Here is a 25388-nt window from a genome sequence, read left to right on the forward strand (position 1 = left end):
GAGATAACGGACCCCTTTGCTCAGGATTGTTTCTTTATAACTGTTTTCGGCGACCCACCCACTGAACGACCTACTGGGATGGCATGAATCGTTGCGCACCAACTCCCTATGAAGCATAGTCACCTTCTCCTCCTTAAGCTTGGTGATGTTCTCGGCCGTGGTGCGGTTGATGTTGGTGATGATGCTCTGGTACTCGGCTTCCTTTTTACCAGATGACTGCTGCATGGAGTTCTTCGTTTCGCGGAGCTTGCGCTCGCTGCTCTCCAGTTCTTTGGTGAGGCGAGCTATTTGACCTATAGTAAGAAGGAAATATTAGGTTGGCACATAAATACTCAGTGATTATGACAAATTCAAAAATACCATAATTATATTTATAACTTACATTATTTATTTCTCAATAACATAACCTAACTAACCCAACCTAAGCGCCGCTCTCTATTTATATTCCATCGACCGTTCATCGCGTACCAAAAGACTCTTCTTGAAGAACTAGGAAACTTTTATCATTACGCTCATTATTTATGTTCCAAGTAGTGCCAACATAATATTAACATTTTGCTTTTCATGCTCAAAACAGAATGTAATTAATATTATCCTTTATTATTTTAACTGAGGTAGGATGAAGGAAATAATGTAAAAAAAAGATTTATAAAAACTATCGATCAATGATAAAGTAATGATCAACATACTTTTGTTCATCCGGTACGGTTTGATCATACAGATCGAAACAAGGAATCAATTAAAACGATCGTTCGCGCTCCGACTATTTATGGCTATTTGTGGAGACTTCACCGCAAGTGCCATATATGTGACATAATTATCTCGAAGTTAAATTATGAGCATATACCTATCACATATGGGCATTTTCAAAAATTGGGACCCCCCAATTAGCGAAAGTTGTTAAGAAAAATTAACTCACTGCCAGTTTTGTGACGATAATTAAGCATGAAATTTCAATCAAAATATTGTGTTTGTATTAATTACATAAACTAGCGATAATCTACATTCAGAATGTAAATAAAGGAAATTTTCAGACAGATTTTATGCTTAATGGTCGTCACAAAACTGACAGTGAGTTAATTTTTGTTAACAATTTTTGCTTATTCCCCCCAATTCTGAAAATGCCCATATTTCTACACCAACCTTTGTGGTTCTCCTGCTGAACCATGGCATCTTGCAGTTCACGATCCAGTTTAGCACGCCGGGCCTCGGCGTCGTCCAACATATTCGCCGTGTCGAACAGCACGGCCTCCAGCGCGTCTTTCTCGGCGCGGACGCTGGCTAACTGCTCTTGTAGGTGTTGCTTGTCCTTGTCCAGACTGTCTATCAGTATCTGCCAATTAAATAAAACAATGTAAGGATAGATAAGTAACTTACATCAATATTTGATCCCCGAAAATAAGATCAAATACAAGATACTAAGAGCAACGAAACAGGCAGGCAAGCATGGTCACGCGATAAATGATATACTTAACATTAGGCCGTCCCTTTCGCACAGGGACGGCCTGATGTTTTATCGTTTATCGCGCGAACATGTTATCGGTGCTGATCTGGTACTATACTATCCGTATTATGGGGTCTAAATAATCTGACATCTTCTCTTTGTAAGAACGACATCATTGTAAAGTTCTTCTGTGGGAATAAAGTTTAGCAGTAGTACTATCTGTAGTCGCAAAACCTTGTTAACAAGTTCGCTTTATCACCTGTTTCTCCTCTGCATCCTTAACGTGGTCCTCCAGAGTACGATTGAGTCGCCCGACAGTCTCGCTGGCTTGTTCGAGACGCTGTTGCAGCCGCATGATTTCCTCGTTGAGAGAATCCTTCTTGCGCACCATGGCTGTCAGCTGTGAGCTAAGCTCGCCGCGTTCTCTGTGTTGGGAAAAGGTTTATATGAGATACACAATATCAGACAATTCGTTAAGTATACTAGATTAATAGTCACCGTATAGCCTGAATTGAAAAAATAAAGTTGTGGAAACGATTGGCACTTCGCTTCTACCAGCACTGGATGCAAGTTCCTTTTAGAGCTTACGCGCACAGCGCCTCAGCAGGATGTGATTTCAATGTACGAGTAAGTATGGAATTCTTGCCTGACCACCTGCCGCAGTTCCAGTTCCACCTTCTCCCTGTCCTAGTCCAAGAACTTGATCGTCTCGTGCAAGGATGGCTTATCCGTTTCGAGTTCCATACGCGTCTGCTCGGCCACAAGAAGCTCTATACGCAGTGAGTTCAGGAACAGTATAATAAAGAGTACTATGGCCACTCCCGTTCCCCGCTAAAAGTGCCGCCCACGAGAGCGGTGTCGGTTACCTCACAGTTACCGCCTGTCAAAAACGCGAACAGTCGACCTGTCATATCTCACTCATACAAGCATGATACGCCTTCACCTACACGAGCTTAGAATGTGTGCTAAGAACGCGCCTCTTTCATATATGTATTTGATCGCCAGTGTCCGAGATGTGGTTCAGGTCACCCAGTTTTTCCAAGGACCAATTCAATAAGGTGACTTACCTGACCACTTGACGCAGTTCCAGCTCAACCTTCTCTCTATCCTGGTCCAAGAACTTAATCTTCTCATGCAAGGAAGACTTGTCAGCTTCAAGTTCCATGCGAGTCTGCTCGGCCGCAAGAAGTTCTTTGCGTAGTGAGTTCAGGTCGCCTAGTTGTTCAGATGACTGATTGGATAGGGAAGACTTTTCGTCTTCCAGCTGCGTAAAATATAAGGACAAGATTAAACTCTGCATGATGGTCATGTTGGGTTCACACAAATCCGTTATTTAAATTAAGTGGTAATTTGTATGTGCAAAAACACATATAAAACATTTATAAACATTTATATTTGAGTCGTGGATGTTTTCTATGTATATAAGTATGTATATATTATATACATCGTTGTTTGAGTACCCACAACACAAGCCTTCTTGAGCTTACCGTGGGCCTCAGTCAATCTGTGTAAGAATGTCCTATAATATTTATTTATTTATTTATTATTTATTTATTTATTTTATTTATAAACATGTATTGTGTGTTACAAAAATATTACAGACTTTGTCTTTTCTTTCACAGATACCACAGAATTTATAATAGTACAAGTACAGAAGGCTCACTTCTTTGATGCTCCCAAAATGTCGCCATTCTAAGTTTTTGCCTACATTAACAAACAGCCCGCACGCTAGCAGCTGACATTGAATTCTATTGCGCCACTCGAAGGTCGTCACCACTGAATATGCCGCGAACTCGCGGCCGCTTGCATGTACTTGTAGCGCGGCGATAGAATCGCGGAGTGAGCCGCCCCTGCAGATACTCACGTGAAATAATTTGCTCGTTTTTAGTATGACAATGAAATTCCAAGTCACGTAAATTAAAGCCAGATCAGATGAAACGAAACAAAACTGAAAATTTTTGGTTTGAAATGAGAAACTACAATAAAAATTAGGATAGTTTGAGATTTAACGTACATGTTTAACTTCTTCTTGTAGTTTCTTCTTATCGGTTTCAAGGTTTCTGATAGCCGCTTGCAACTTTTCTACCAGATCTTGCAGGTCACCTCTCTCTAATAGTGTTCTCTCAAGCTCTATTTCCAAGTCATCTGAAATCAATCATTCAATTATAGTCATTTCAATGCTAGTGTAAAAAAGAATCATCATTTACGAGTAGTTTCAGTTAGTAGCTGCAGTTACACAAAGCACACGATTGGCTACAGATATATAATATTGTCCCAGATTTGTAAGAACCTCTTTTTGACACATGACAGCGTCCACAAAACGTAAACTCGCGCAACCTAATGAAATTTTAAATAAAATCCTGTAATAATATTTAAAAAAATCAAGTACTTAAAAGCAATATTTCGCTTACTTTAAACATAGTCTAACACATGTTACATTTTTGCGGATCTTCGTTAGTGAGTATTTTACGATATTAATTTATCACGCCGGATTTACTTATTATGTCATTTATTATTCATTTTTATTTTTAAACTAGTGCTGTGTCAGAGTCCGTCATTTCGATTCAAATGACATTTTAGTAAGTTGATAGAAATCGTATATTTGTTTAAGCACCTCCTTGTACATAGGGTCTAATCGATTCAACCAATTCGAAATTAATCGTTAGATTTGGCAAACGATACGTCTTAGCCACATCGCAACATACTTCAAAACAAATGTGTCAAAAATGTGAACTTACAAATCTGGGACAATAATACACGGGACTATAATAACCGTAAAAAAATATTGTATGGGGTACGGGAAGTTTCATAGTTCACTGCGAAATGACGTTGATCAGTCCGTCAACTGTGATTGCAGCAACCAATACTTTAAGTTTTTTCGTTCTTACTTCTATGTTTCTACAACAAGTCACGCGCCATTTTGGCATGGACGATTACCAGGTCGGAAAGTCACCTAAAAACCGCCCCCTTTCGACCTTATACAATCTTTGAGGATATTTTCCTCACTCCTATGTTTTGTCCATCTGTGACATGATGGAGTCTGCCTCTATTTTGCTGCAACAGGTCGCGCGCTAGCGAGGTCTTGTTGAGTTCCTTCCGGAAGGTCACCACTCACCAGTTCCGAACGTCACTTAGATAAACGACCCCTTTTGACCTAATATAACGGCTCAGCCACGACATTGGTCTAAGCGCGACCGCGGTGAGCGGCGGCCATACATTGGAGCGAGACACAGCGATGGGACTCTTCATTCGCACGTATGGCTGCCGCTCACCGCTGTCGCGCTTAGACCAATGTCGTGGCTGGGCCGTAATAGTTGAGGTTAGGTTTCATACTTCTGTGTTTCTCCATTTGCGACATAATGGAGTCTGCCTCTATCTTCTGCTGCTCTAGTAAATCGCGCGCCAGCGAAGTCTTGTTCAGCTCCTCGCGAACGGTCACCAGCTCTGAACGAAGACGAGATGAGCGCTCCTCTTCAGCTCTGTAAAATCATTATCATAAGCAAAGACATATGTAACTCCGCATAGACAGCTACAGTCTAAGAAAAAAACGTACATCAGAACCAGAGAAATAGGTACGGTGGGCTAGATGGCGTTACACCTTTGGGGCTGCTCGGCTAGATGGCGCTAATACTAATATTTGACATTATAACACATAACACAGCTAAGAATATGGGCCAAATTGTCAAAACTGAGGTTTAAAAGTTTTAAGCCTGTGTCGAGATATGGCAGTCTATGCACTGTGATTACATATTTTACTTTGACAGTAACTCTATAATACTTGATCCTCTTTGTCATGAGTTATTTAAACATAAACAGCGTAAACTGCAAGTGTAGCCCAAGAAACAATAAAAAAATGAAATGCAACTGTCTCTGTCGCACCAAGAAGGAAGCGTAACGATAGAGCGATAACTACAACTTATGATACGCTTCTGAGCATAAACGATTGTCAATTCGGCTGGGTCGGCTAACCTGATAATTGCTTATTGCGTTCTTACGAGACTCCATACATCAAATAATTATAGACTCGTGCGTGAGAAGGCAGGAAACAAAGCCGGAAACAAAGTGTATACCGACAGCGTTGAGTTTCCGAAAACATTACACTGAACAAGGTGGAGGGCTTTAGACCTTCGGCGGCTGGAACACGCCCAGCTGAATCGGGCATACTGTCAAAATTAATGATGTGCAAGTTGCGGAAACTTTCCAAAAAAATCTTAAATTCACGAAACTTTCGAGAAAAATAAAAGGAATTTAAATTTATGAAATGGAAAGTTTCCATCCATAAAAAGTATGAAAAGTTTCCGAAGTTTTCCTATGTGAAAATTTCAGAAGTTTGGAAACTTGCCGTTGGCACATCAGTAGTCAAAATACCCGGCGGGTAGTATTCAATGAGGATTACCCCAAAACAAACAAATATTTCGTCTAACCTTAGTATAGACTCCCGGTTGGTAGACTCGCGATGTAGATGGTCCACTTCCGAGTTGAGATTCCGCTTGTCTGTCTCGAGCGCTTCGATCGTCTTCTCTAAACGTGCGTTGATCTTTTGAAGCTTCTCGTAGTCTGATGTCAATGACTCCACCTTTACAATTAAACAAAATATTTTGAGTAAAAATTATGTAACCCCTGACACAAGACGACATGAACCACTGACTCGTCAGGAATTTGTGGGTTTTTACATGATATTATGGGACTTTTAATCGCCTCAAACTTAGCCATTGAGATGCGACCAAAATGCCGACATAACGTTGGGATGGGATCATTAACACATTTACTAAGGTCAATACGGGTAAGTGTGTGATAAGGGGAAGTGTGTCTGGCCTTCACATTTCGTCCTAATCGTGACTAGCAAGTAGCATAAGTATGAACTCGCAAAAACACCTCTGACTATGAGTAAAAAGGTCAAATGTGAAGGCCAGACACAGTTTTCCTTATGACACACTTACTCGTATTGTCCTTACCAGACAAAAAAAATGGCACACGACGTCAGAAAGCGGTCGTTATCAATTACCGCCCGCTTGTATGGCGAGAACCCACCTAGCGGGTTGTCTGACATCTAAGCAAAGTTAACCGCGGGTTCTTGGTTGCTAAAGTGTTAATTATTAATACTGTTTACAAAAAAAAAGTACCATAGCGTTAATCTCGACGCGGTTCCTTTCGAGGTTGTTCTTGTCTATGCGCAGCGACTCCACAGACTTTTGTAGCGAGTCTTTGTCTTGTACCAGCTGGTTGAGGTCCGCGTTCGACTGATCCAGTTTAGCTGCCGAAATATTATCAATTAATCATATGGTAAAACGAACTCGAGACAATTTCTGACAAATTGATTGCTAGTATGAAACTTGTTTGAGCGAATGGAGAGATGAATGAGGTATTAGACAGACTCCTATGTTTTGTTATCTATTAACTATATATGTGAGTGCGCACGGGAAAACGTCCCACTTTGTCGATTGCTATAAAGCCGCTTTGTCAGTTTATTCATATATTGATACAAGTAAATCTCGCCTTAATGGTAACCGACAAAGTGGGAAGTTTTACTAAACACACTCAAATATGTAAATAAAATATAAAATCCTTTAATATGTTCGATTTAATGTGTAATCTAAGCAGGTTAGTAGCACAAGCAGTTTTGTAGTTGTACTGTTTTTCTTGTCTCATTGTTTTTTTTTTAATATTTTTTACAATACCTTGCAGATCCTGCACTTTGTTCTCCAGCGTCAGTATATTGGAGTCAGCGGCCTCGCAGTGCTTGCGACTCGTCGACAACTGCTCCCGAGTGTTTTGGAGTTTAACCTGAGAAGAACATGTCGTGTCATTATATTTTCTTAGGGCCGGTTGCACCGAACCGTATGTCACCGTTAAATCAATCGTAAAATTGTATCGTATGGGAAGTTCCATAGACGTCTGTTGCGTGACGATGATGTGTCTGTCAAATGTGGTTGATGCAACTGGCCCTTAGTCGCACAGCAAGACACCTTGTAATGTATGATGCAAGTATCGGCAACCAAGCGCGCCTTGTGGTTGTAGCAGACAGGGCCCTCTGATAAAGTGCCACGAATTTTTACTATATATCGGCTCGGGACCTACTTCTACAATATCAATAGCACAGCCCAATGGTAACCTAGTTTATAAAGTATGGTGTATACTAGAGATGCAACGAATAGTTGTTTGGCCGGATACCGAATATTCGAACAGCAGAATTTTACCTACAATACGTACAATTTAAGCAGGGAGCGGGCGCGGCGTGCAAGTTTTGACTTGTTTAGTGAACTTCGCGCGGAGTCCGTTTTTGTTTAAATGTTTTATTTTTTTAATAATAAAGGGCTATGATTATAAGTATGATATTAGATAACCGTAACTGTTTTTTTACATTTAATTTGTTTACCCCAAAATCGTTCATCAAAAATAGCACATCCGGTATCCGGCCGGATAGTACGTCCCTATTCGGTATCCGGCCGAATATTAAAATAAGGGCCGAATAGGCCGGATACCGAATAGTAACCGAATATTCGGTGCATCTCTAGTGTATACCTGCAGTTCGTGTATCTGTATCTGGTACTTGTGCAGTGCGGCCTGCACGGCAGATATGGTGCTCTCCGCGAAGGCTGTCGCGTTGGCTGCTTGCGATACGCCGCGACGAGGAGACCTGCTACTGTAATTATAAATATTGGGTTTAAAATAACTATTTAAAATAAATTATATTTATACATTTTCCTTTATTTCAATTCACTCTCAACTCAGTTTATAATGACCGGCAATACTTAACCATTTTTGTATACTACGTCGGTGGCAAACAATGGAAAGCGATCACCGTAACCTATGGCCGCCTGCAACTCAAGGAGTGTCACATGCGCGTTGCCAACCCATTAGAAACTTGTATACTCTCTTTTGCTGTGTTAAATACACAGCAAAAAGGAGTGTAATGCATATTGCTTGGTCAGCGACAACCATGTATATATAGGCATACCTTTATACAATAAATGGATTCATTACTTTACGCTTTACCTACTACTTGTACTTGTATCATTTGAATACATCTCATCCCGTGACGCTGTCCATCCTCATCCGTAATAACACTATCTTGTTATTACATGGCGATCCTGCCAGGATCAGGAATCATCGATATTTAGATAGATACCTGTCTGCCATATAAATATTAAAAAATAAATATATAAATATTATAAAGACATTATTACATAAATTGACTGAGTCCCACGGTAAGCCCATGAAGGCTTGAGTTGTGGGTACTCAGACAACGATATATATAATATACAAATACTTATCTACATAGAAAACATCCATGACTCAGGAACAAATATCCGTGCTCATTACACAAATAAATGCCCTTACCGGGATTCGAACCCGGGACCGCGGCTTTGCAGGCAGGGTCACTACCGACTACGCCAGACCGGTCGTAAAAAATACCGATACCATATGCCGATGTTGCGACGGTACATCAGCCTCAAAGTCCTGAATCAGCGCTCGGGCCACTTCTACCAGCGCGGACCACATGGCGTTCACCTCAGAGCAAGCACATCGCTTCCACTACTTCCCATAAACTTCCTATAGTTAAGTCAACATAGGTACCTGTCGGCCATATGCAGATGCTGTGACGGGACGTCAGCCTCGGAGTCTTGTATGAGAGCTCGAGCCACTTCTTCTAGCGCGGACCGCATGGCGTTCGACTCCGAGCACATTGCTTCCGCGACTTCGTAACGTTCCTCCTGTGAATAGACCCACATATGAATTCCATCACTCCAATAGGTATCGTGCTGTATGTATGCCTATGTAGCAAGATCTAAGGGCATGTGCGAGATATCACCCTTGGGAATCAGCCTCCAGGCCCCAGAAACTGATTTGTACAATCAACCAATTGAAACCACTGTAGAATTATGTCACAGTGACGATAACGTTCAATTTTCTTATAATCTAGATTTCTTATAATCTAATTTATAAAAATTAGATTATAAGAAATCTCTTACTGCTTGTCATTTTGACATGGTTGTAGAGTGGCCTAAGTTTTCATTTGGTTGACTGTACCAACGAACACCAAAACCCCTGGACTGCATCTGTGTGATCCGGTATCTGGCATGCGCAAAGTCGCACTGTGACGTTACTTCGCGTAGGTCTTGTCCAACCTATAGCTATCCTTGTCACTCACCAATCCCTGCAGCTCTCCCAGCAGACGTTGTATGCGGGCGTCTCGCTCACGCAGCTCGGCCTGCGCCGCGTCACGCTGTGACGTCATTTCGCGGAGGTCTATTCGCAAAGTCTCCACGGTTATGTTCGGAGTGGACGTCACACCTGGCGTAGAGTGGTGATCTGTTTGAGGCTATACAGAAAATGTAATTGTATTACATGTCACATGAACAGAAAAAATAAAATACCTTTAATTATTAAAACATGAAAAGATCAAAGTTATTTAGTAAGAAAAACCCTAATTCTACACTAAAAATCATTTCAGTGTTCAGCCAACTCTCATATTTCATGGCGGCCCTGCCAGGATCCTGAACACTACTACTTCAACTACTACATCTATTACTACTTCATCTTCTCTTTTTAATCATGTTATCTTCTCTTCTTCGTCGAAACCTCATGACTGAGGGTCGTGACCACCATAAGTCGCTGTACGTTGCAGTGCTCTCCACGCAGGCCGATCATTTCTTTCCTCATCTCGAAACTTCAAAAGATCATGTTACCTACTGCTGGGGTGAATGGCTCATCATAACACTCCATTCAGTCTGGTCCTGGGCAGCTTGATATGCGAAACAGATAATTAGAAAGAGATATTTACCCTCACTCCCTGTGCATACGCATTAATAGCGTATCCACTGAGCGTGCCCACAAGCTCGCGCGTGGCCGATTCGAAGTCGTTCTTCACTCGATACAGATCGCGTTCCGTAGTTGATTGCAATTCGGAGAAGAATCGCTTCACAGAGACCACCTCGCGCCAGAGGCTCAGCAGGCGGTTGTGCTCGCTGGTGTAGTAGTCGTTGAAAGCCTGAAATGGGTTAACAGGGTGTTTTATAATGCTATAAGTACCAATAACAACTTGCGAAATCGCTCATAACATTTGTGAGGCGCACATAATTGTTGCCTGTTTGGCTGGCGAACGGGGCAACAGGCCTTGGTTTCGCGCTTGTGGGGGCCTAACAAAGTCCTAGCATGGGGCCTTCTCAAAATTTGTCACCCAAAAGGCTAAGGCCGCCCTGTGTATGTAATAAGTATGTAAACAGTCATCTCGTCTCAGAGCGCCTCCTAGTCATTGGTGAGCGTCTGCAAGTCATTGGTCAGCGACTTCTTCAGCTGGTTGCGGAGCAGGTTGTTCTGGCTCACCAGCTGTTAGACTAACCTGTTCCTCATCCTTCCACTCATCCTCCTTGACAGTCATCTCGTCTCGGAGTGCCTCCCAGTCGTTGGTGAGCTTCTGCAAGTCATTGGTCAGCGCCTCATTCAGCTGGTGGGACTCCTCCAGTTGCTCGCGGAGCAGGTTGTTCTGATTCACCAACTTCTCGCACCTAAACATGTGAAGCTTAATTGTGTACTGATAATTTGTAATTTTTTAAAACAAGTAACAGGTACATCTCATGCATAGGATATCAAGTCATTTAAAAAATATGGAAATTTAAATTATGAAATTCATCGGACAATATTAATCATCAGTTTTTAATAAGTTTATCCCTCTATTGTTGGGTGTTGTTTGTTGTGGGTATTTTTTTGGTTCTTTATTTAGATGAAATAGTGTAGTTAAGTTGTGTTGGCAAAGGCTTCCTCTAGCTCTTTCCATTGGGGTTGATAGCCGACGCAGACTTCGCACGGTAGCTGTCTCAGCGAATCTCCTGAATCTGCTGCTCACGCCTTCTCACTGGAATCCCCTACAAACTTACTTGCGTTTCTCTTCGTCCAAACGCCTCAACGCCGTTTCCAGATCAGCGATGCGTTCGTCCCGACGAGTGTCTACGCTGGAGGCGGACGGCAGAGCGGCCGGCGACGGCAGAGCGATGGCCGACGCAGGCTTCGCGCGGTAGCTGTCGCTCCGCGGCGTCGTCTCCTGCATTTGCTGCTCCAGCTCTGAGCAGCGCTGCTTGTATTGCAGCACCTGTAAATAATATAGAAAATATTGTCGTCGGTGTCCAAATTAACCATTAGGACCAAAAAGCAACGGCACAGATAGACGGTACAGTAAACATGAAATAGTTCAGTAAATTCAACACTTAAGTACTTGATTTTAGCATCAGTGTGATGTAAATTATTAAGCACAGTTGTTAAATGAATAATCACAAAGTACCTCATAATGATATAAAGGAAATTCTCTAAATAATTCACGTTTTTAGAATCAAAACAATCTTAGCTCTGTCACTATTGCCATTGCCACTGTCAATGTGACATTGACATTATAACTGTCAAGAGGATATGTTCGGAAATAAACATAACATTAGGAAATATTAAAAACTCAAACAAAAAAAATGGAAATAAGATTTTAATAATCATTTTCGGGTATTAAGATTTCTTACAAACTTTTGATTCAGCAATTCTTTATTAAATATAATACCTTTGCTTGGAGTCTCGACACCAACGCTGCCTGCCCTTGCTGCGCGCGGCGGTATGCATCAAGCCTGCGCCTATGATCAGCCGCTTCACCGGCCAAACGAGCGCGAAGCTCGTCATTCTGCCGCCGTAAGTCACTGCTCACGCTGCCGCCTGGGGAATCCATCTCCGGTGGACTCTCCAGCGATTTCTAAACAAAACATAATAACGCCTGCGGTAAAATAATAGCAACCATTGTAAGTATTCTTACGAAATTTATGAAAGCAATGTGAAAGCAATGAATATCATAGGCATGCTTCATACATACCCGAACCAGATTATTTTAACTGCCTCATTAATAAAATATCTCAGAAAACATTTTATTTCTCACCTCCCTTTTCAATCGCTGATGTGGAAGCGTCCCAGTCCTCCTCGCCACAGGAGCACGAGCGCTCCGCGGCGTAGTCAAACCTTCCCTAGCTGGCAACTGAAAAGAAACAACACAACCTTCATTACCATCGCGTGTCTAATCCTACCTTTATTCCAAACTAAAAGGCGTTTTACTACCAAAAACGTCACTTTCTTTTTTATCTTCCTTTTGTGTTTTATTTCAAAAAACAAATGCCGCGATTTAAACTCGTAAGACATTTTAAGGTAAGAAATGTTTTCAGCGAACGTTTTTCATGGCGTTATGATGGAGCCTTGGTCTGTAAATGCGGTATCCCGGTAGTAAGCAGGGGTTCGTAAGGCGGTCGCCGCGGCTATCGGGCCAGGCATCTAATTACTGCCCGCCCACTGCAGTTACACGTTGGTAAACCCCATACTTCATACCGGCATAAGGTGAATAAACCTGTCTCTCTTCAACACGGAATAAATCACTACTTTAACACGCAGAGACGGTACCTACTTGTTAGGTACGATTGCAATATGACGCCTGTTATAAATAACTTAGTTACGTATGAAGTTCGTCAAATTCACCTGCTTTGACTTGAAAAATTGTAGGTAAGGTACAGCGGGGCAAATCTCGACTGGGGGACAAAAGTAACTAATCCATTTTTTCCATTAATACACTATGATGTTGAGTTCTACATGTATCCACTGAACGCGCCTTCCATAAATAACCGGTGGACACTCTTATTTAATAATGCAAACATTGTAAAACATGAAATAAATGGACTAGTTAAATTTTGCTCCCAGTCAAGATTTGCCCCGCTGTACCTTACCAACTTTACATCATTCTTTTCAGTAGGTAACTACAGTTAAGCTATGGTACTGTACCTATACCGGGTGATACGTGACGACGGCCTTTAATGTAAATCCATACTAATATTTTAAATGGGAAAGTGTGTGTCTGTTTGTACCTACGTCTTTCACGGCAAAACGGAGTGACAAATTGACGTGATTTTTAGGTGGAGATAGTTGAAAGGATGGAGAGTGACATAGGCTACTTTTTGTCTCTTTATAATGCGAGCGAAGCCCCGGAAAAAAGCTAGTAATATATATTTTGACGCCAATCCAATAGAAAGTAATCAGGACTTAATCAGGTGGTCAATGGCGTAACGAGATCGGGGCTATGTCATTGTCAAACTCAAGAGCTAATGGCGAGCTCTAGCTAGCCAGACATGATAGCTTGAAGGGGTTTGGAAATACACTCATCAACCCAAATAACTCAATATACACCACATAAATTAATGTGATTGATTTATCTCGAATTAAGAGTATCATTAGAACAAATTAGAATCAACTTAGTTCTCTGATTGTAAACAAGTGAAATGAGGGCACGTTAGGCGGCTTTTGACTTCGTAAACAACGTCATTTACGTAACAGGTCAATTACCCAGCAAAATACTATAGACTGGGTGAATGCAATTGTCTTAACCTTGCTCGACACGATATGCTAATGGAGGTCAATACAACTGTACCTAACGGCATAGGTAATAAGACAGGTAATAACCAGATACGCTAATTAAAGATGGAACTAAATATTTACCTCAATTAACAAAGAATTTATCTGACTGCATATTTATACACGACTTGTCTATTAAGTAGGTACTTAGATTTGATTGAATTCCGACACCTTTAAACCATAACCTGGTTAGGCTAGGTTAATATATATTTAATATATTATATAATAATATATTATAAAATTAAAATTTTGAAAAAACCCCCGACCGCGGCATAAAAACCATACCCTGGTTAGGCTAGGTTAATATATATTTAATATATTATAAAATTAAAATTTTGAAAAAACCCCCGACCGCGGCATAGTAGACCGATTTTCATGAAACATGGCTAAAAACACTTCCGACTAACTCAGCTTCCAGACTAAAAAAAACTAGATGTAAATTGGTTCATTCGTTCGGGAGCTACGATGCCACAGACAGACACACACACACACAGACAGACCAACAAACAGACAGACAGACAGACAAACACTTCAAACTTATAACATCCCGTTGAAACAGGAGAATATGTTTACAGGCTGTGGCCTTTAATACGAGACAACAAATTAAGCTATAGCTTGTACTGACCAACATTCGTTCAGGAGTTCAGCTAGTTTTATGAATAAGTAGTATTTCAAGTTTTGGCATATCTAATGTAAAGCTTATTTTAACATAGCTGTACTACTAGTATGTAGGTACCTACTGCGAATTTTGTTATGTAATAGCGTGACATGAGAAGCAAATTAAACTGATGACAGTGAACCATTTGATGGTAATATTTAATTTGTATGAAAATATAATCATATCTCATAATTTTTAAAAGTTATTAAACACAATTGATTAATCGTTTTCAGAGTACAATCTATATGTACCTATGTTTAAAATATATTTTATTTATTTATTTATTTATTTTTATTTTTATTCATAATAATTAACACATCATTACGGTTGTCTATTGTTTGCCCGACAGTCATTTAACATAATATTCATATGCCCGAATCTAACTTGCCTGAATTTCATTTGCCCGAATGATTTGTTTACCATAAAAATTGTATGACATACTGGTTGTTTATCCGAACATTACCTTCCATAATCATACAATGCCATACTATTTGTTAGCCATATTATTAAGTGCAATAATATGGTTTAATATAATATTCAAACGCCATAAGAAATTATTGCCATATTAATTGCTGCCCATATTATTACCTAACCTTTCTGATAGCAGTTTCATTTTCCAGGGGGTCACAGTTCTAACCTAACCTAACCTACTTTTCAAGCATTTTCATTTTCCAGGGGGTCACAGTTCTAACCTAACCTACTTTCTGATAGCAGTTTAATTTTCCAGGGGGTCATAGTTCTAACCTAACCTAACCTACTTTTCAAGCAGTTTCATTTTCCAGGGGGTCACAGTTCTAACCTAACCTAACCTACTTTCTGATAGCAGTTTCATTTTCCAGGGGTCACAGTTCTAACCTAACCTAACCTAACCTACTTTCTGATAGCAGTTTTATTTTCCAGGGGGTCACAGTTCTAACCTAACCTAACCTACTTTCTGATAGCAGTTTCATTTTCCAGGGGTCACAGTTCTAACCTAACCTAACCTACTTTTCAAGCAGTTTCATTTTCCAGGGGTCACAGTTCTAACCTAACCTAACCTACTTTCTGATAGCAGTTTTATTTTCCAGGGGTCACAGTTCTAACCTAACTTAACCTACTTTCTGATAGCAGTTTCATTCTCTAGTGCTTCTAGTAGTGTCGTCTCTGTGATAATTACGAATTTATGATTCATATTGATGATTCTGCCAAATCACATTATGGAAATTGACTTTTCTGGTCGCTAATTTGGATGACAAATGATGGTATGGAATGTGGTAATTACTGATTTCGATGATTCTGACAAATGACATTATGGAAACTGACTTTATGGGAAACAAAGTTTCTGGCACTTGATTAATATAGTAAACAATGATTATGGCATAAGATGTTATGAGAAACAATATTATGATTATTGAATATGGTGGCAAATAAAATTATGGCAAATGAAATTCTGGCAAATGGGGGTATCCCGCACTGTGAAAATACATATATGATCCCTATATATACATAACGGGAAAAAGTTGACATACAATAAACACTAATAAGGCACAGAAGAAGGACGAACATCCATCATCTCGCTGAACCTCAGACATTCATCACGTACAACCATCCATCTACTAGCAAACACATCACATTCAGGCGCTGATGCTCGTGTCACATGCCACACTCGGTTTTTACTTCCGAAATCGGGAAAAAACAACTTCCGTAAATTATTGCAGACGACTTCAGAAACACCACGTATATTCTCTTAATTAGTAGTGCAATAGAAATTAAAAAAAAAAAACATTTTGTCCAATTGCCTTTAACGTACCTTTCGTAAATCAGTATAAAAATATGATTATTTATTTTCTATTTTCCATCAACACATTATTATTGTGAAAATTGTACAATCGACATCATAGTTCCGGTTCCAAAAAAGGTATGAGTTATTTTTTATCTACGAAATTTATGCAAATAAATAGTTCAGCATCTACCTTTATTTAATCGTATAGAATGATTACATGAAAAGCAGTTAATTTGCTACAGTTTATTTTGCTAACTCACTTGTTTAGTGTTGTCCACAATGATTCACCCAACACTACGCGGTTGCCTAGCAACGCAATCAGCGTGGCGTTGTCCCTAACAACAGTGCTCCTTGAACGTTCATCGTACTATTTCACAGGTTTCACAATGCGATATTATATTAATATAATACATTTAACGTGTATATAAAATTATACCAAAGTTGCTTGAAACACTTGAAAACATTATATTTTATGTCATCAGTTAACATCATCACTATCCCTGCTTGAGGAGCCTCATTCGACTTGTTAAACGCCAACTTATTACATGACAATTTTATTATCAACAATTGTCAAAAATGGCAATAAGTGTAATTTTAATTGGTGATCTTGTTACTCCGATACGAGTGGTCGTAGGTACTATACATACAGCAGCTTTATTGGTACCTAGACTAAATAAGTCTGTTACATTTTTCAAGTAACTGAACACATTTTAAAGCACACTCCCGTGTATGATACCTGCGGGGTAAAGAACCGTACTGATTAAATATTTAGTGACTGTGATGAGGGGTGCCACCGTTTCGCTTCAGCGGTCACCCTATAACGATTGCAATATGCTGATAACAATATCAGTAGTTTTTATTGATTTAACAAACCATCAGTCTTATGCAATTCATGATGCCATTGTTTTTTTTTTTAACTTTGTAGGGGAAAATTTGGTGAGGAGTCTGCGGGGTGTGCGTATGATGTGGCGTATGATTAATAATTAATAGGTAGGTAGGTACATTAGGTAGGTACCTACAGTCTACACTAGGTACCTAATGTATAAAATATTTCAGGGTCATCATAGGCTATTCCCTCTAGTCTTACCGCGTAGTTTTACCAGTTGAACCACTGGGAATTTTCTTCCCAATAGACTTACTGATAGTAAGGGCTAGGCAATAGGTAGGTTAGGTTTGTTAGGTAGTATAGATGCCCGAAGGGCTAACAATCTAGAAATAGGGTCCCCGCGCAGCGGGGCTCCGTCGTAACAGTTGTCGCGTCTGGTTTGTAAGTCTTGGGAAGAAAATTCCCAATGGTTCAACTGGTAAAACTACGCGGTAAGACTACAAGGAATAAATAGGTCGTCATCATAATCTTCCTTCCATTATCCCGACTCCCGACATAATTTGCCACAGCATTTGGGAGCCTGGGGTCCGCTTTTGACAACTATTTCAGTGTCACGTTTAAAATGTATAATTAGCTAACGCTGTATCACAATCCTATTCCCAATATTTTATAGACGATCAAACACGTGGATCTTATCATGTTTGTTTCACGAATTCTATAAATTAAGTAGCCTACCCATGCCCTTATCAATAAGATAAGTAATAAAATAAAGAAGATAAGTAAAATTAAATCGGCTAATTAAAACGCGTTAATACCAGCACCTCCGGGTTAATTATTTCCACTACACAATAAGTTTTTACTACCGTTGAGGTAACAACTGAAAATTGCTCATGATTTTTGAGTGAGCACACACAACATGCTGCCATTGCCATTACTACTGGGGACGCTATTGCTATGTCTTGTATGGGAACCCTGCATTTTATGATTAAGCACTGAGACTTGGCACAGTTATTCATTGGGTGGCCTTGAGTAGATAAAGATCGGGAGGCATCGAGAGCCCCCCTTAATTTAGGAGGGAGGTGGGGGGGAAGGCTGGCGCCTTCGCGCTTCCTTCGAAACCATATTTCTCTAAAACTATACAAAATTGGGCATGCGATATATCATTTTCGGATAAATGAAGGACGAGGAATTCATTTTTGGAACAAAAAAAATGTATTTTAGAACAAAAATACAAAATAAAATGGGAAAATCTGAAAACGAGATTTTTTTTTATACATATTATTGCACGTTTTATGAAAACTGTAATGGTTTTTTCTAAATAAAAAATATTATTTAATAGCTACATTTATCTAGTTTTAGAAAATGTATAATTTGTTATATAAATATATTATAGGACGAGTGATAAAAAATAATTTACATCGCCCGATAGGGTGATTTGAATGCTCATTTCAATAAGTTTTGTCAATGATTTCAGGTATAATCACTATTTTTAACACACGAAAGCCGTAATCATTGTAGTTTATGGCTATTTTAGTGATTAATGTACTTAAAATAAAAAAAATACAAAAATTAAAAAAAATAAAAATGTGATAACTTTTTTATAAAATTATCCTATTTTGTTCTTTCTATACAATATATATCTAAAAGCAATAAATATGAATAAAAAACCACATTTATGTAGTTTATAAAAATATATAGTTTGTTACATAAATATATTACGAAACGCGAGATAAAAAATAATGAAAGTGACGTGGCAGGGCGATCTTGATGTACGGTACGGGTCAGCTTGTATGATTCGATGAGGTGAGGTAAAGGTACTCAAAGCTCTCAAAAAGTGTAGTTATTTAGAGTACTTCAAATTAAACAACATACTCCTATATAGTCTGAATTTAATTTATTTTACATGAAATGATCGATTGATATGATAGGTCAGATATATACATCTGATCCTAATACATCTTGTGAAATAGTAGTATTTGCATAATTTATGGATAATTCTTACTTGACATATTTATTATTCCAGATCTGCGTCCTGTACTTTGGTTAACGAGTGCCGAAAATAGTTATTAACCAAAAAAGACCGCCAAATTAACAGCATTTCACCGACAAAAGCTGCCTTGCACCATTTTTGTAAGGGTTATAGGTATATCAAGGTGTCCATTTATGGGGTCAACTAAACCCAATTCTAAATTTGCTATTATTTGCTACTTGTGGCTGGACGAAAGTCTGTAACAATTGGGATTTGGGAGCCTACTTGCCCGCAACGTTGCCTGTTGCTGCAGAAACATGCCTCGAAATTGTCGGATGCAGGTGTAATAAAAAACAGTGCTGCGTAAGGTGCAACCGTAAAAAAAGACTTTTTAAATTAAATGTTCGGAGCTGATGTGCTTATGCAGTGGATGTTGTGATATATACATAATTAAATTCAGACTATTCATGTTGTTTTATTTGAATAACTCAAAATAGCTACACTTTTTGAGAGCCTTGAGTACTAGCCCCGATACAAATGTTTTCGTCAGACCATTTTTTGAGGTTCTCCTTTGTACAAAAGCAATGTCTTAGTTCAAAAATCATTAATGTTTAATGCTAATACGAATCTAGTTTATTTTATATTTCATTGATACTGAAAGGAAGAATATGACGATTTTTATTTTATCTTTTATGGATGGGTATAACCGATTTACCATAATACCGACCATATAACCGATTTATTGGATGGACCATAGTCGCTGGGCGAGACGAACTATGGTGTGGAAGCCCGCTAACACCCGCGGTCGCGGCAAGCCCCCCCTTAGATGGAGAGACGACATCTGTCAACTAGCTGGCGATAACTGGATGCGGATGGCAATGGACCGACAAGCGTGGAGGAATGGAGAGGAGGCCTATGTCCGAAGACGGGCGCTTTAGAGGCTGCTATAGATAGATAGATAACCGATTTAAGGGGGCCCAAAGGAAGTAACTAAATTCTGCTAGTAAACTAAAAAATCTTCAAGCCTATGCATGCAGAACTGCTTTAGGAGAGGAGAACGTGATTAAGACATTTTTTTTGCAATATAAGTCACATGCAATTTTATTTTACAATCAAAATAAACTATATTATAGGAGTTTTACAATTTTCTGTACTGGGTCGTGAATGTCGTGATATACCTACATGTGTAAACATTATTAGAATAAGTATATTTCTGTATTACTAGACGAACTCCACTGCATAGCGGGTAGTACCTTTACCTCACCTCATCGAATAGTGCAAGCTGACCCGAACATTAAAATTTTCATTTTCATTATTTTTTTTCTCGCGTTTCGTAATATATTTATATAACAAACTATATATTTTTATAAACTGTATAAATGTGGCTTTTTATTAATATTTATTGCTTTTAGATATATATTCTGTAGAAAGAAAAAAATAGGATAATGTAAAAAAAAATATATCACATTTTTAATATTTTTTAAAATTTTTGTATTTTTTTTTATTTTAAGTACATTAATCACTAAATAGCCATAAACTACAATGATTACGGCTTTCGTGTGTTAAAAATAGTGATTATACCTGAAATCATTGACAAAACTTATTGAAATGAGCATTCAAATCACCCTATCGGGCGATGTAAATTATTTTTTATCACTCGTTCTATAATATATTTATATAACAAATTATACATTTTCTAAAACTAGATAAATGTAGCTATTAAATAATATTTTTTATTTAGAAAAAACCATTACAGTTTTCATAAAACGTGCAATAATATGTATAAAAAAAATCTCGTTTTCAGATTTTCCCATTTTATTTTGTATTTTTGTTCTAAAATACATTTTTTTTGTTCCAAAAATGAATTCCTCGTCCTTCATTTATCCGAAAATGATATACCGCATGCCCTATTTTGTATAGTATTAGAGAAATATGGTTTCAAAGGAAGCGCGGCGGCGCCAGCCTTCCCCCCCTCTTCCCTCCTAAATTAAGGGGGCATCTCGATGCCTTCCGATCTTTATCTACTCAGGGCCACCCAAGGAACAACCTGTGCCAAGTCTCAGTGCTTAATCATAAAATGCAGGGTGTTGTGCAATAGCGTCCCCAGTATACTCCCGCAGGGCAGCTTTGCAAGACGTTTAGCACGTGATACTTAGCATTATTAATCGCCAAGAAGGAGTAAAAGGAGTTCAAATTAATTTGGAAGTACGGGACATCTAGACTGGCTAGACAATCAGTAGGTACCATTATCAGAGCTCTTGGGCATCCCGTCACACTTAAGTAGCACAACGGTTGAGGATTACGGATTTCTAGTACACCTCATGCAAGTACTCGATATCGTTCAAGGCACATGCAGCTTATTTTCTAAATTAGATCACATGACGTCGTATAAAGACCTATCTAAATCTGTGCGGTCTGTGCCCTAGCGGCTACTAACCCTGGAATGCGCAAGTGGCTCTCGGAGGTGAATGAATTATATAAAGGGCATTAAAGCATTAAATAAATATCCATAGCTATAGAACGCTTATTTTGCGCGTACTAGATATAGAGGAATAAGTAAAGGAAGAGTTGTATAGTGGGTAAAACATAGAATAGCGCTGCCATTAATGTATTTATCACCTTTTCTGTAACCTATGTTTAACAAAATAAAGAATTGATTGATTGATTGATTGTAACTCCATACATCAGTAAATGCGGATTATTTGTAGTGACATCTAGCGACAATCACGAATCAATCACGCGTCAAATAGCGTAAATTATAAGTACCATTACTCGACACTAGGTGTCAACAGTGTCTCGTCTGCCAAAAAAATTATATATATTAGCTTAGTTTACAACTTATAATAAAAGCAGAAGGAATTGAAAACAGAATACTGATTAATACTATTGTAATATTAGCTAAAAATTGATGAGCTTTAGACTCTTCATTCGTCGCGACATCTATTGACAAGTAGCAGTACTGATAATTTACATTTACGCTATTTGACGCGTGATTGTCGTTAGATGTCACTACACATAACCCGCATTTACTGATGTATAGAGTTACAACTCTTCCCTTAGATACTTATTCCTCTAAGGTAGGTACTAGACAACGATATTAGGTTAGGTATGAAATATGTATTAAGACAAACATAAAACATTTTAATAAAAGGTAACTTAAAATAAATATTTACAAATAAACTAACTATTAAACCCCGCTCCTTATCGTTTCTGGCGCAAAAGTACCCATAATACGTATGGCATTACCCCTTTGGATGATTATGGATTATTAAGTACTTATTAGAAACATAGAAACCATCCATGACTAAGAAACAAATGTCTGTGTTCATGGTGTTCATCACAAAAATAAATGACCTTATCGGGATTGAAACCTAAGAACCACAGGCTGAGCAAATATTAATTTTCACTATCCACTAGGCCAGACCGATCGTCAAATAGGTAGGTACCTACCTATCTGTTTTAAACCTCTTAACCGCCTGTTTTGTTTCATAATACTTGGTTATCATTTATGAAATAGATAACTGGCAGTTAAGTGTACAACGGTTATCTGCTTCCTAATATACTTATAGCCCTAATCTATTTCCATTTACGTTTTGATCAAAGTACAACATCAACAGTCAACACACTCAATAAAGTCATCTTTGCATGTTTATTACTTCGCTGATTACATAAGCAGCAATAAAGTTTTTAAAACAATTACAATTTACATTAAGTTTAATCAAACAAAAATATGCCTATGTCATGGCCACAGACCTTGTTTGTTTTTGGACCATGCACGCTCCATAAAAGTTGATCATGGTCTTTTGACCTTTTTCCTGTAAAAGCTTCAGGTGGTAGCCGGAATGGAAACACGTTTTACAGCTGGATTCGGTTTATTTTTATCAATAATTAGCAAAAGCGTTGTTTTTCATTCTCCATATTAAAAATCAAGACCTTGACATAGGCGTTTTGTTGTTCATTACTCTTAAGAAGCGTTTTTCTCTATGGTTAACTATACTATGATATGTTACTTTGGGAAGTTATAATACAAATCATATACTATATTTTAGAACAATGTTTATAATAGTGTTTATATTTACTTTTATAAAACATTTAAACAATAACAACAATATGATAATTCTTTAGGAGCATTGCATGTGTTTTAATGACAAAGAGCTATATATGAATGTGTCTCACTTTACGACTTCTGAGAATATAAATTGTAGGCTGTCAAACCTGCAACTACACCAATCTTTGATACTTATAGTCTATAATTTAACAAAGATCTAACAGTCGGCCTTCCTGATAAAAATTTGTTTGTCCCTAAACAAAACACGAAATGTTAAATAATTATCAGTAGATACTGACCTTATGGATTTAGTTTCACAAATATTAAACAACTTCCACATGACTTAGAATGTAATCATAACCCTAACCAGACACAATTCCAAATTCGATAATAATTAGTAATATTGTACTGTAGACTTCACTAATGGTTCCAGCCATCCACCGACTTCTAGCTTCAGCTGCACCGTGGACTTCACCAGTTCACAATTGATCTGGCCACCCAGCGGCTAACAGCTTAACTACACCGTGGACTTCACCAGAAACCATAAACTACATATCAAATTAATAACATTAATATTACTTTGCATTTACATCTGATCACCCAACGACTTCCAGCTCCAGCTGCACCGTGGACTTCACCAGTTCACAATTGATCTGGCCACCCAACGACTTCCAGCCTTTACTGCACCGTGGACTTCACCAGAATGTCATAAGAGTAGCACATAGCAATAACACTTTTCTTTTATATTAATAATATCACCTTTTACAACTATAAAATATACCTAAGTATCACATTTGAACACATTTAAAATTCACAATATTCAACTGAATAGAACTTTTACAATTAAAGTCAACAAGTTGAATAACTTTATCACAACAATTATTTTTTATCATTATCACTATCAGTCTCAGAACTGGCATTTTGTATATGTGCACTGATCCAGGGCTGGATCTGATCAACTGCCCACACATTACAGTAATTCTTTTTACCTATAGTTGACCCAGGAATACTAGACACTTCATACCTATCATTTTCAAGAACTTTAGTTACTCGATAGGGACCTGAAAACAGAGGTAAGAGTTTTTTACTTTGGCCTTCACTTTGTGTGACTTGTTTCCTTATTTTGACTAGATCACCTACAGCATATGTATTTGGTTCTTTACGAATCTTGTCAAACCTTTTCTTTTGTTGTTCTTGATCTTTCTGTATATGCTTGCTCATATCTACCCTACCTCCTTCAATATCGTTACTTTGCGTTCTAGTATTTTCAAACACATCCACAAACATATTCTCACCGCCATGAAACATATTTTGTCCAAAAAGAGCCTCTGCTGGAGTCCTGCCAATACCCTTATTTAAAGTATTGTTAAGACCCCATTGAATCTTACCTAGTTCTATATCCCATTTGTTCTCACCATGAACCTCTGTATACGCACAAAGCGAACCTAACACAGTGCGATTGTATCGCTCGACCTGCCCATTAGCACGAGGTGACGCGACAGCGTTTAATATGTGCTTTATATTTTCCTTTGCACAAAACTTTCTAAATTCTTCAGAGGTGAAGGAAGTTCCTCTGTCTGATATCAGCCTTTTAGGGAAACAAAAGGTTGTGAATATGTCCTGCAAGGCGATAATAGTAGGTGTCGATTTGAGATTACGCAAGGGTTTCAGGAAACAATATTTAGTAAATCCGTCAACGACCAAAAGTAAATAGCAATACCCGCGTGTACTTTTTACAAATGGGCCTAAATGATCTATGTGCACTGTATGGAAAGGTTTTTCAACTTTGGGGATAGGATGAAGATATCCCTCTTTTTTTCCTGATGGAGCTTTTCCATAAGCACACGCAACACAAGATTTCACATATTTTGACACGAACCTTTTCATTTTCGGAAACCAAAAGTCCTTTTTAATTTTTGATAATGTTTTTTCCACAGAAAAGTGACCTATTTCATCATGGTTTTGTTTACATATTTGCCACCGAGCTCCTTTTGGGACTACCCATTTCAATTCATTGTCACCAACCTTCCTATATAATTTGTTATCTTTGACGATGAAGTTTTGCTTAATGTCAACAATGTCATTATATTTTTCATCTTCTAAAACTTCACGAATGTGACAGATTTTCGGATCTGTTAATTGTAAACTTAAAAGCCAATCCTCGGTAGAAATAAACAAAACTCGAGGAACCTCGCATGAACCGTCAGAAGAAGGATCCATGTCAATAGGATTTCGACTAAGTGCATCGACATGAGCCA

At 38.5% G+C, this 25388-nt stretch overlaps 1 protein-coding gene across 1 annotated transcript in view; it reads right to left on the minus strand.

Moving 5' to 3' along the window:
* Positions 1–25388, minus strand: part of LOC125242317 (rootletin) — a 108984-nt gene that overhangs the window by 25866 nt on the left and 57730 nt on the right. The window contains exons 2-18 of the mRNA XM_048151090.1: positions 12354–12449; positions 11988–12173; positions 11323–11534; positions 10788–10953; positions 10230–10436; positions 9597–9767; positions 9023–9159; positions 7967–8087; positions 7123–7228; positions 6568–6698; positions 5869–6020; positions 4778–4923; positions 3459–3589; positions 2512–2708; positions 1704–1869; positions 1144–1333; positions 124–293 (exon numbers count right to left, since the gene is read on the minus strand). Coding sequence (XP_048007047.1) covers positions 124–293; positions 1144–1333; positions 1704–1869; positions 2512–2708; positions 3459–3589; positions 4778–4923; positions 5869–6020; positions 6568–6698; positions 7123–7228; positions 7967–8087; positions 9023–9159; positions 9597–9767; positions 10230–10436; positions 10788–10953; positions 11323–11534; positions 11988–12173; positions 12354–12449 — 2685 coding nt within the window. The remainder of the gene's footprint in view (positions 1–123; positions 294–1143; positions 1334–1703; positions 1870–2511; positions 2709–3458; positions 3590–4777; positions 4924–5868; positions 6021–6567; positions 6699–7122; positions 7229–7966; positions 8088–9022; positions 9160–9596; positions 9768–10229; positions 10437–10787; positions 10954–11322; positions 11535–11987; positions 12174–12353; positions 12450–25388) is intronic.

This window comes from Leguminivora glycinivorella, chromosome 2 (assembly GCF_023078275.1).
Source record: "Leguminivora glycinivorella isolate SPB_JAAS2020 chromosome 2, LegGlyc_1.1, whole genome shotgun sequence".
Taxonomy (NCBI): Eukaryota; Metazoa; Arthropoda; class Insecta; order Lepidoptera; family Tortricidae; genus Leguminivora; species Leguminivora glycinivorella.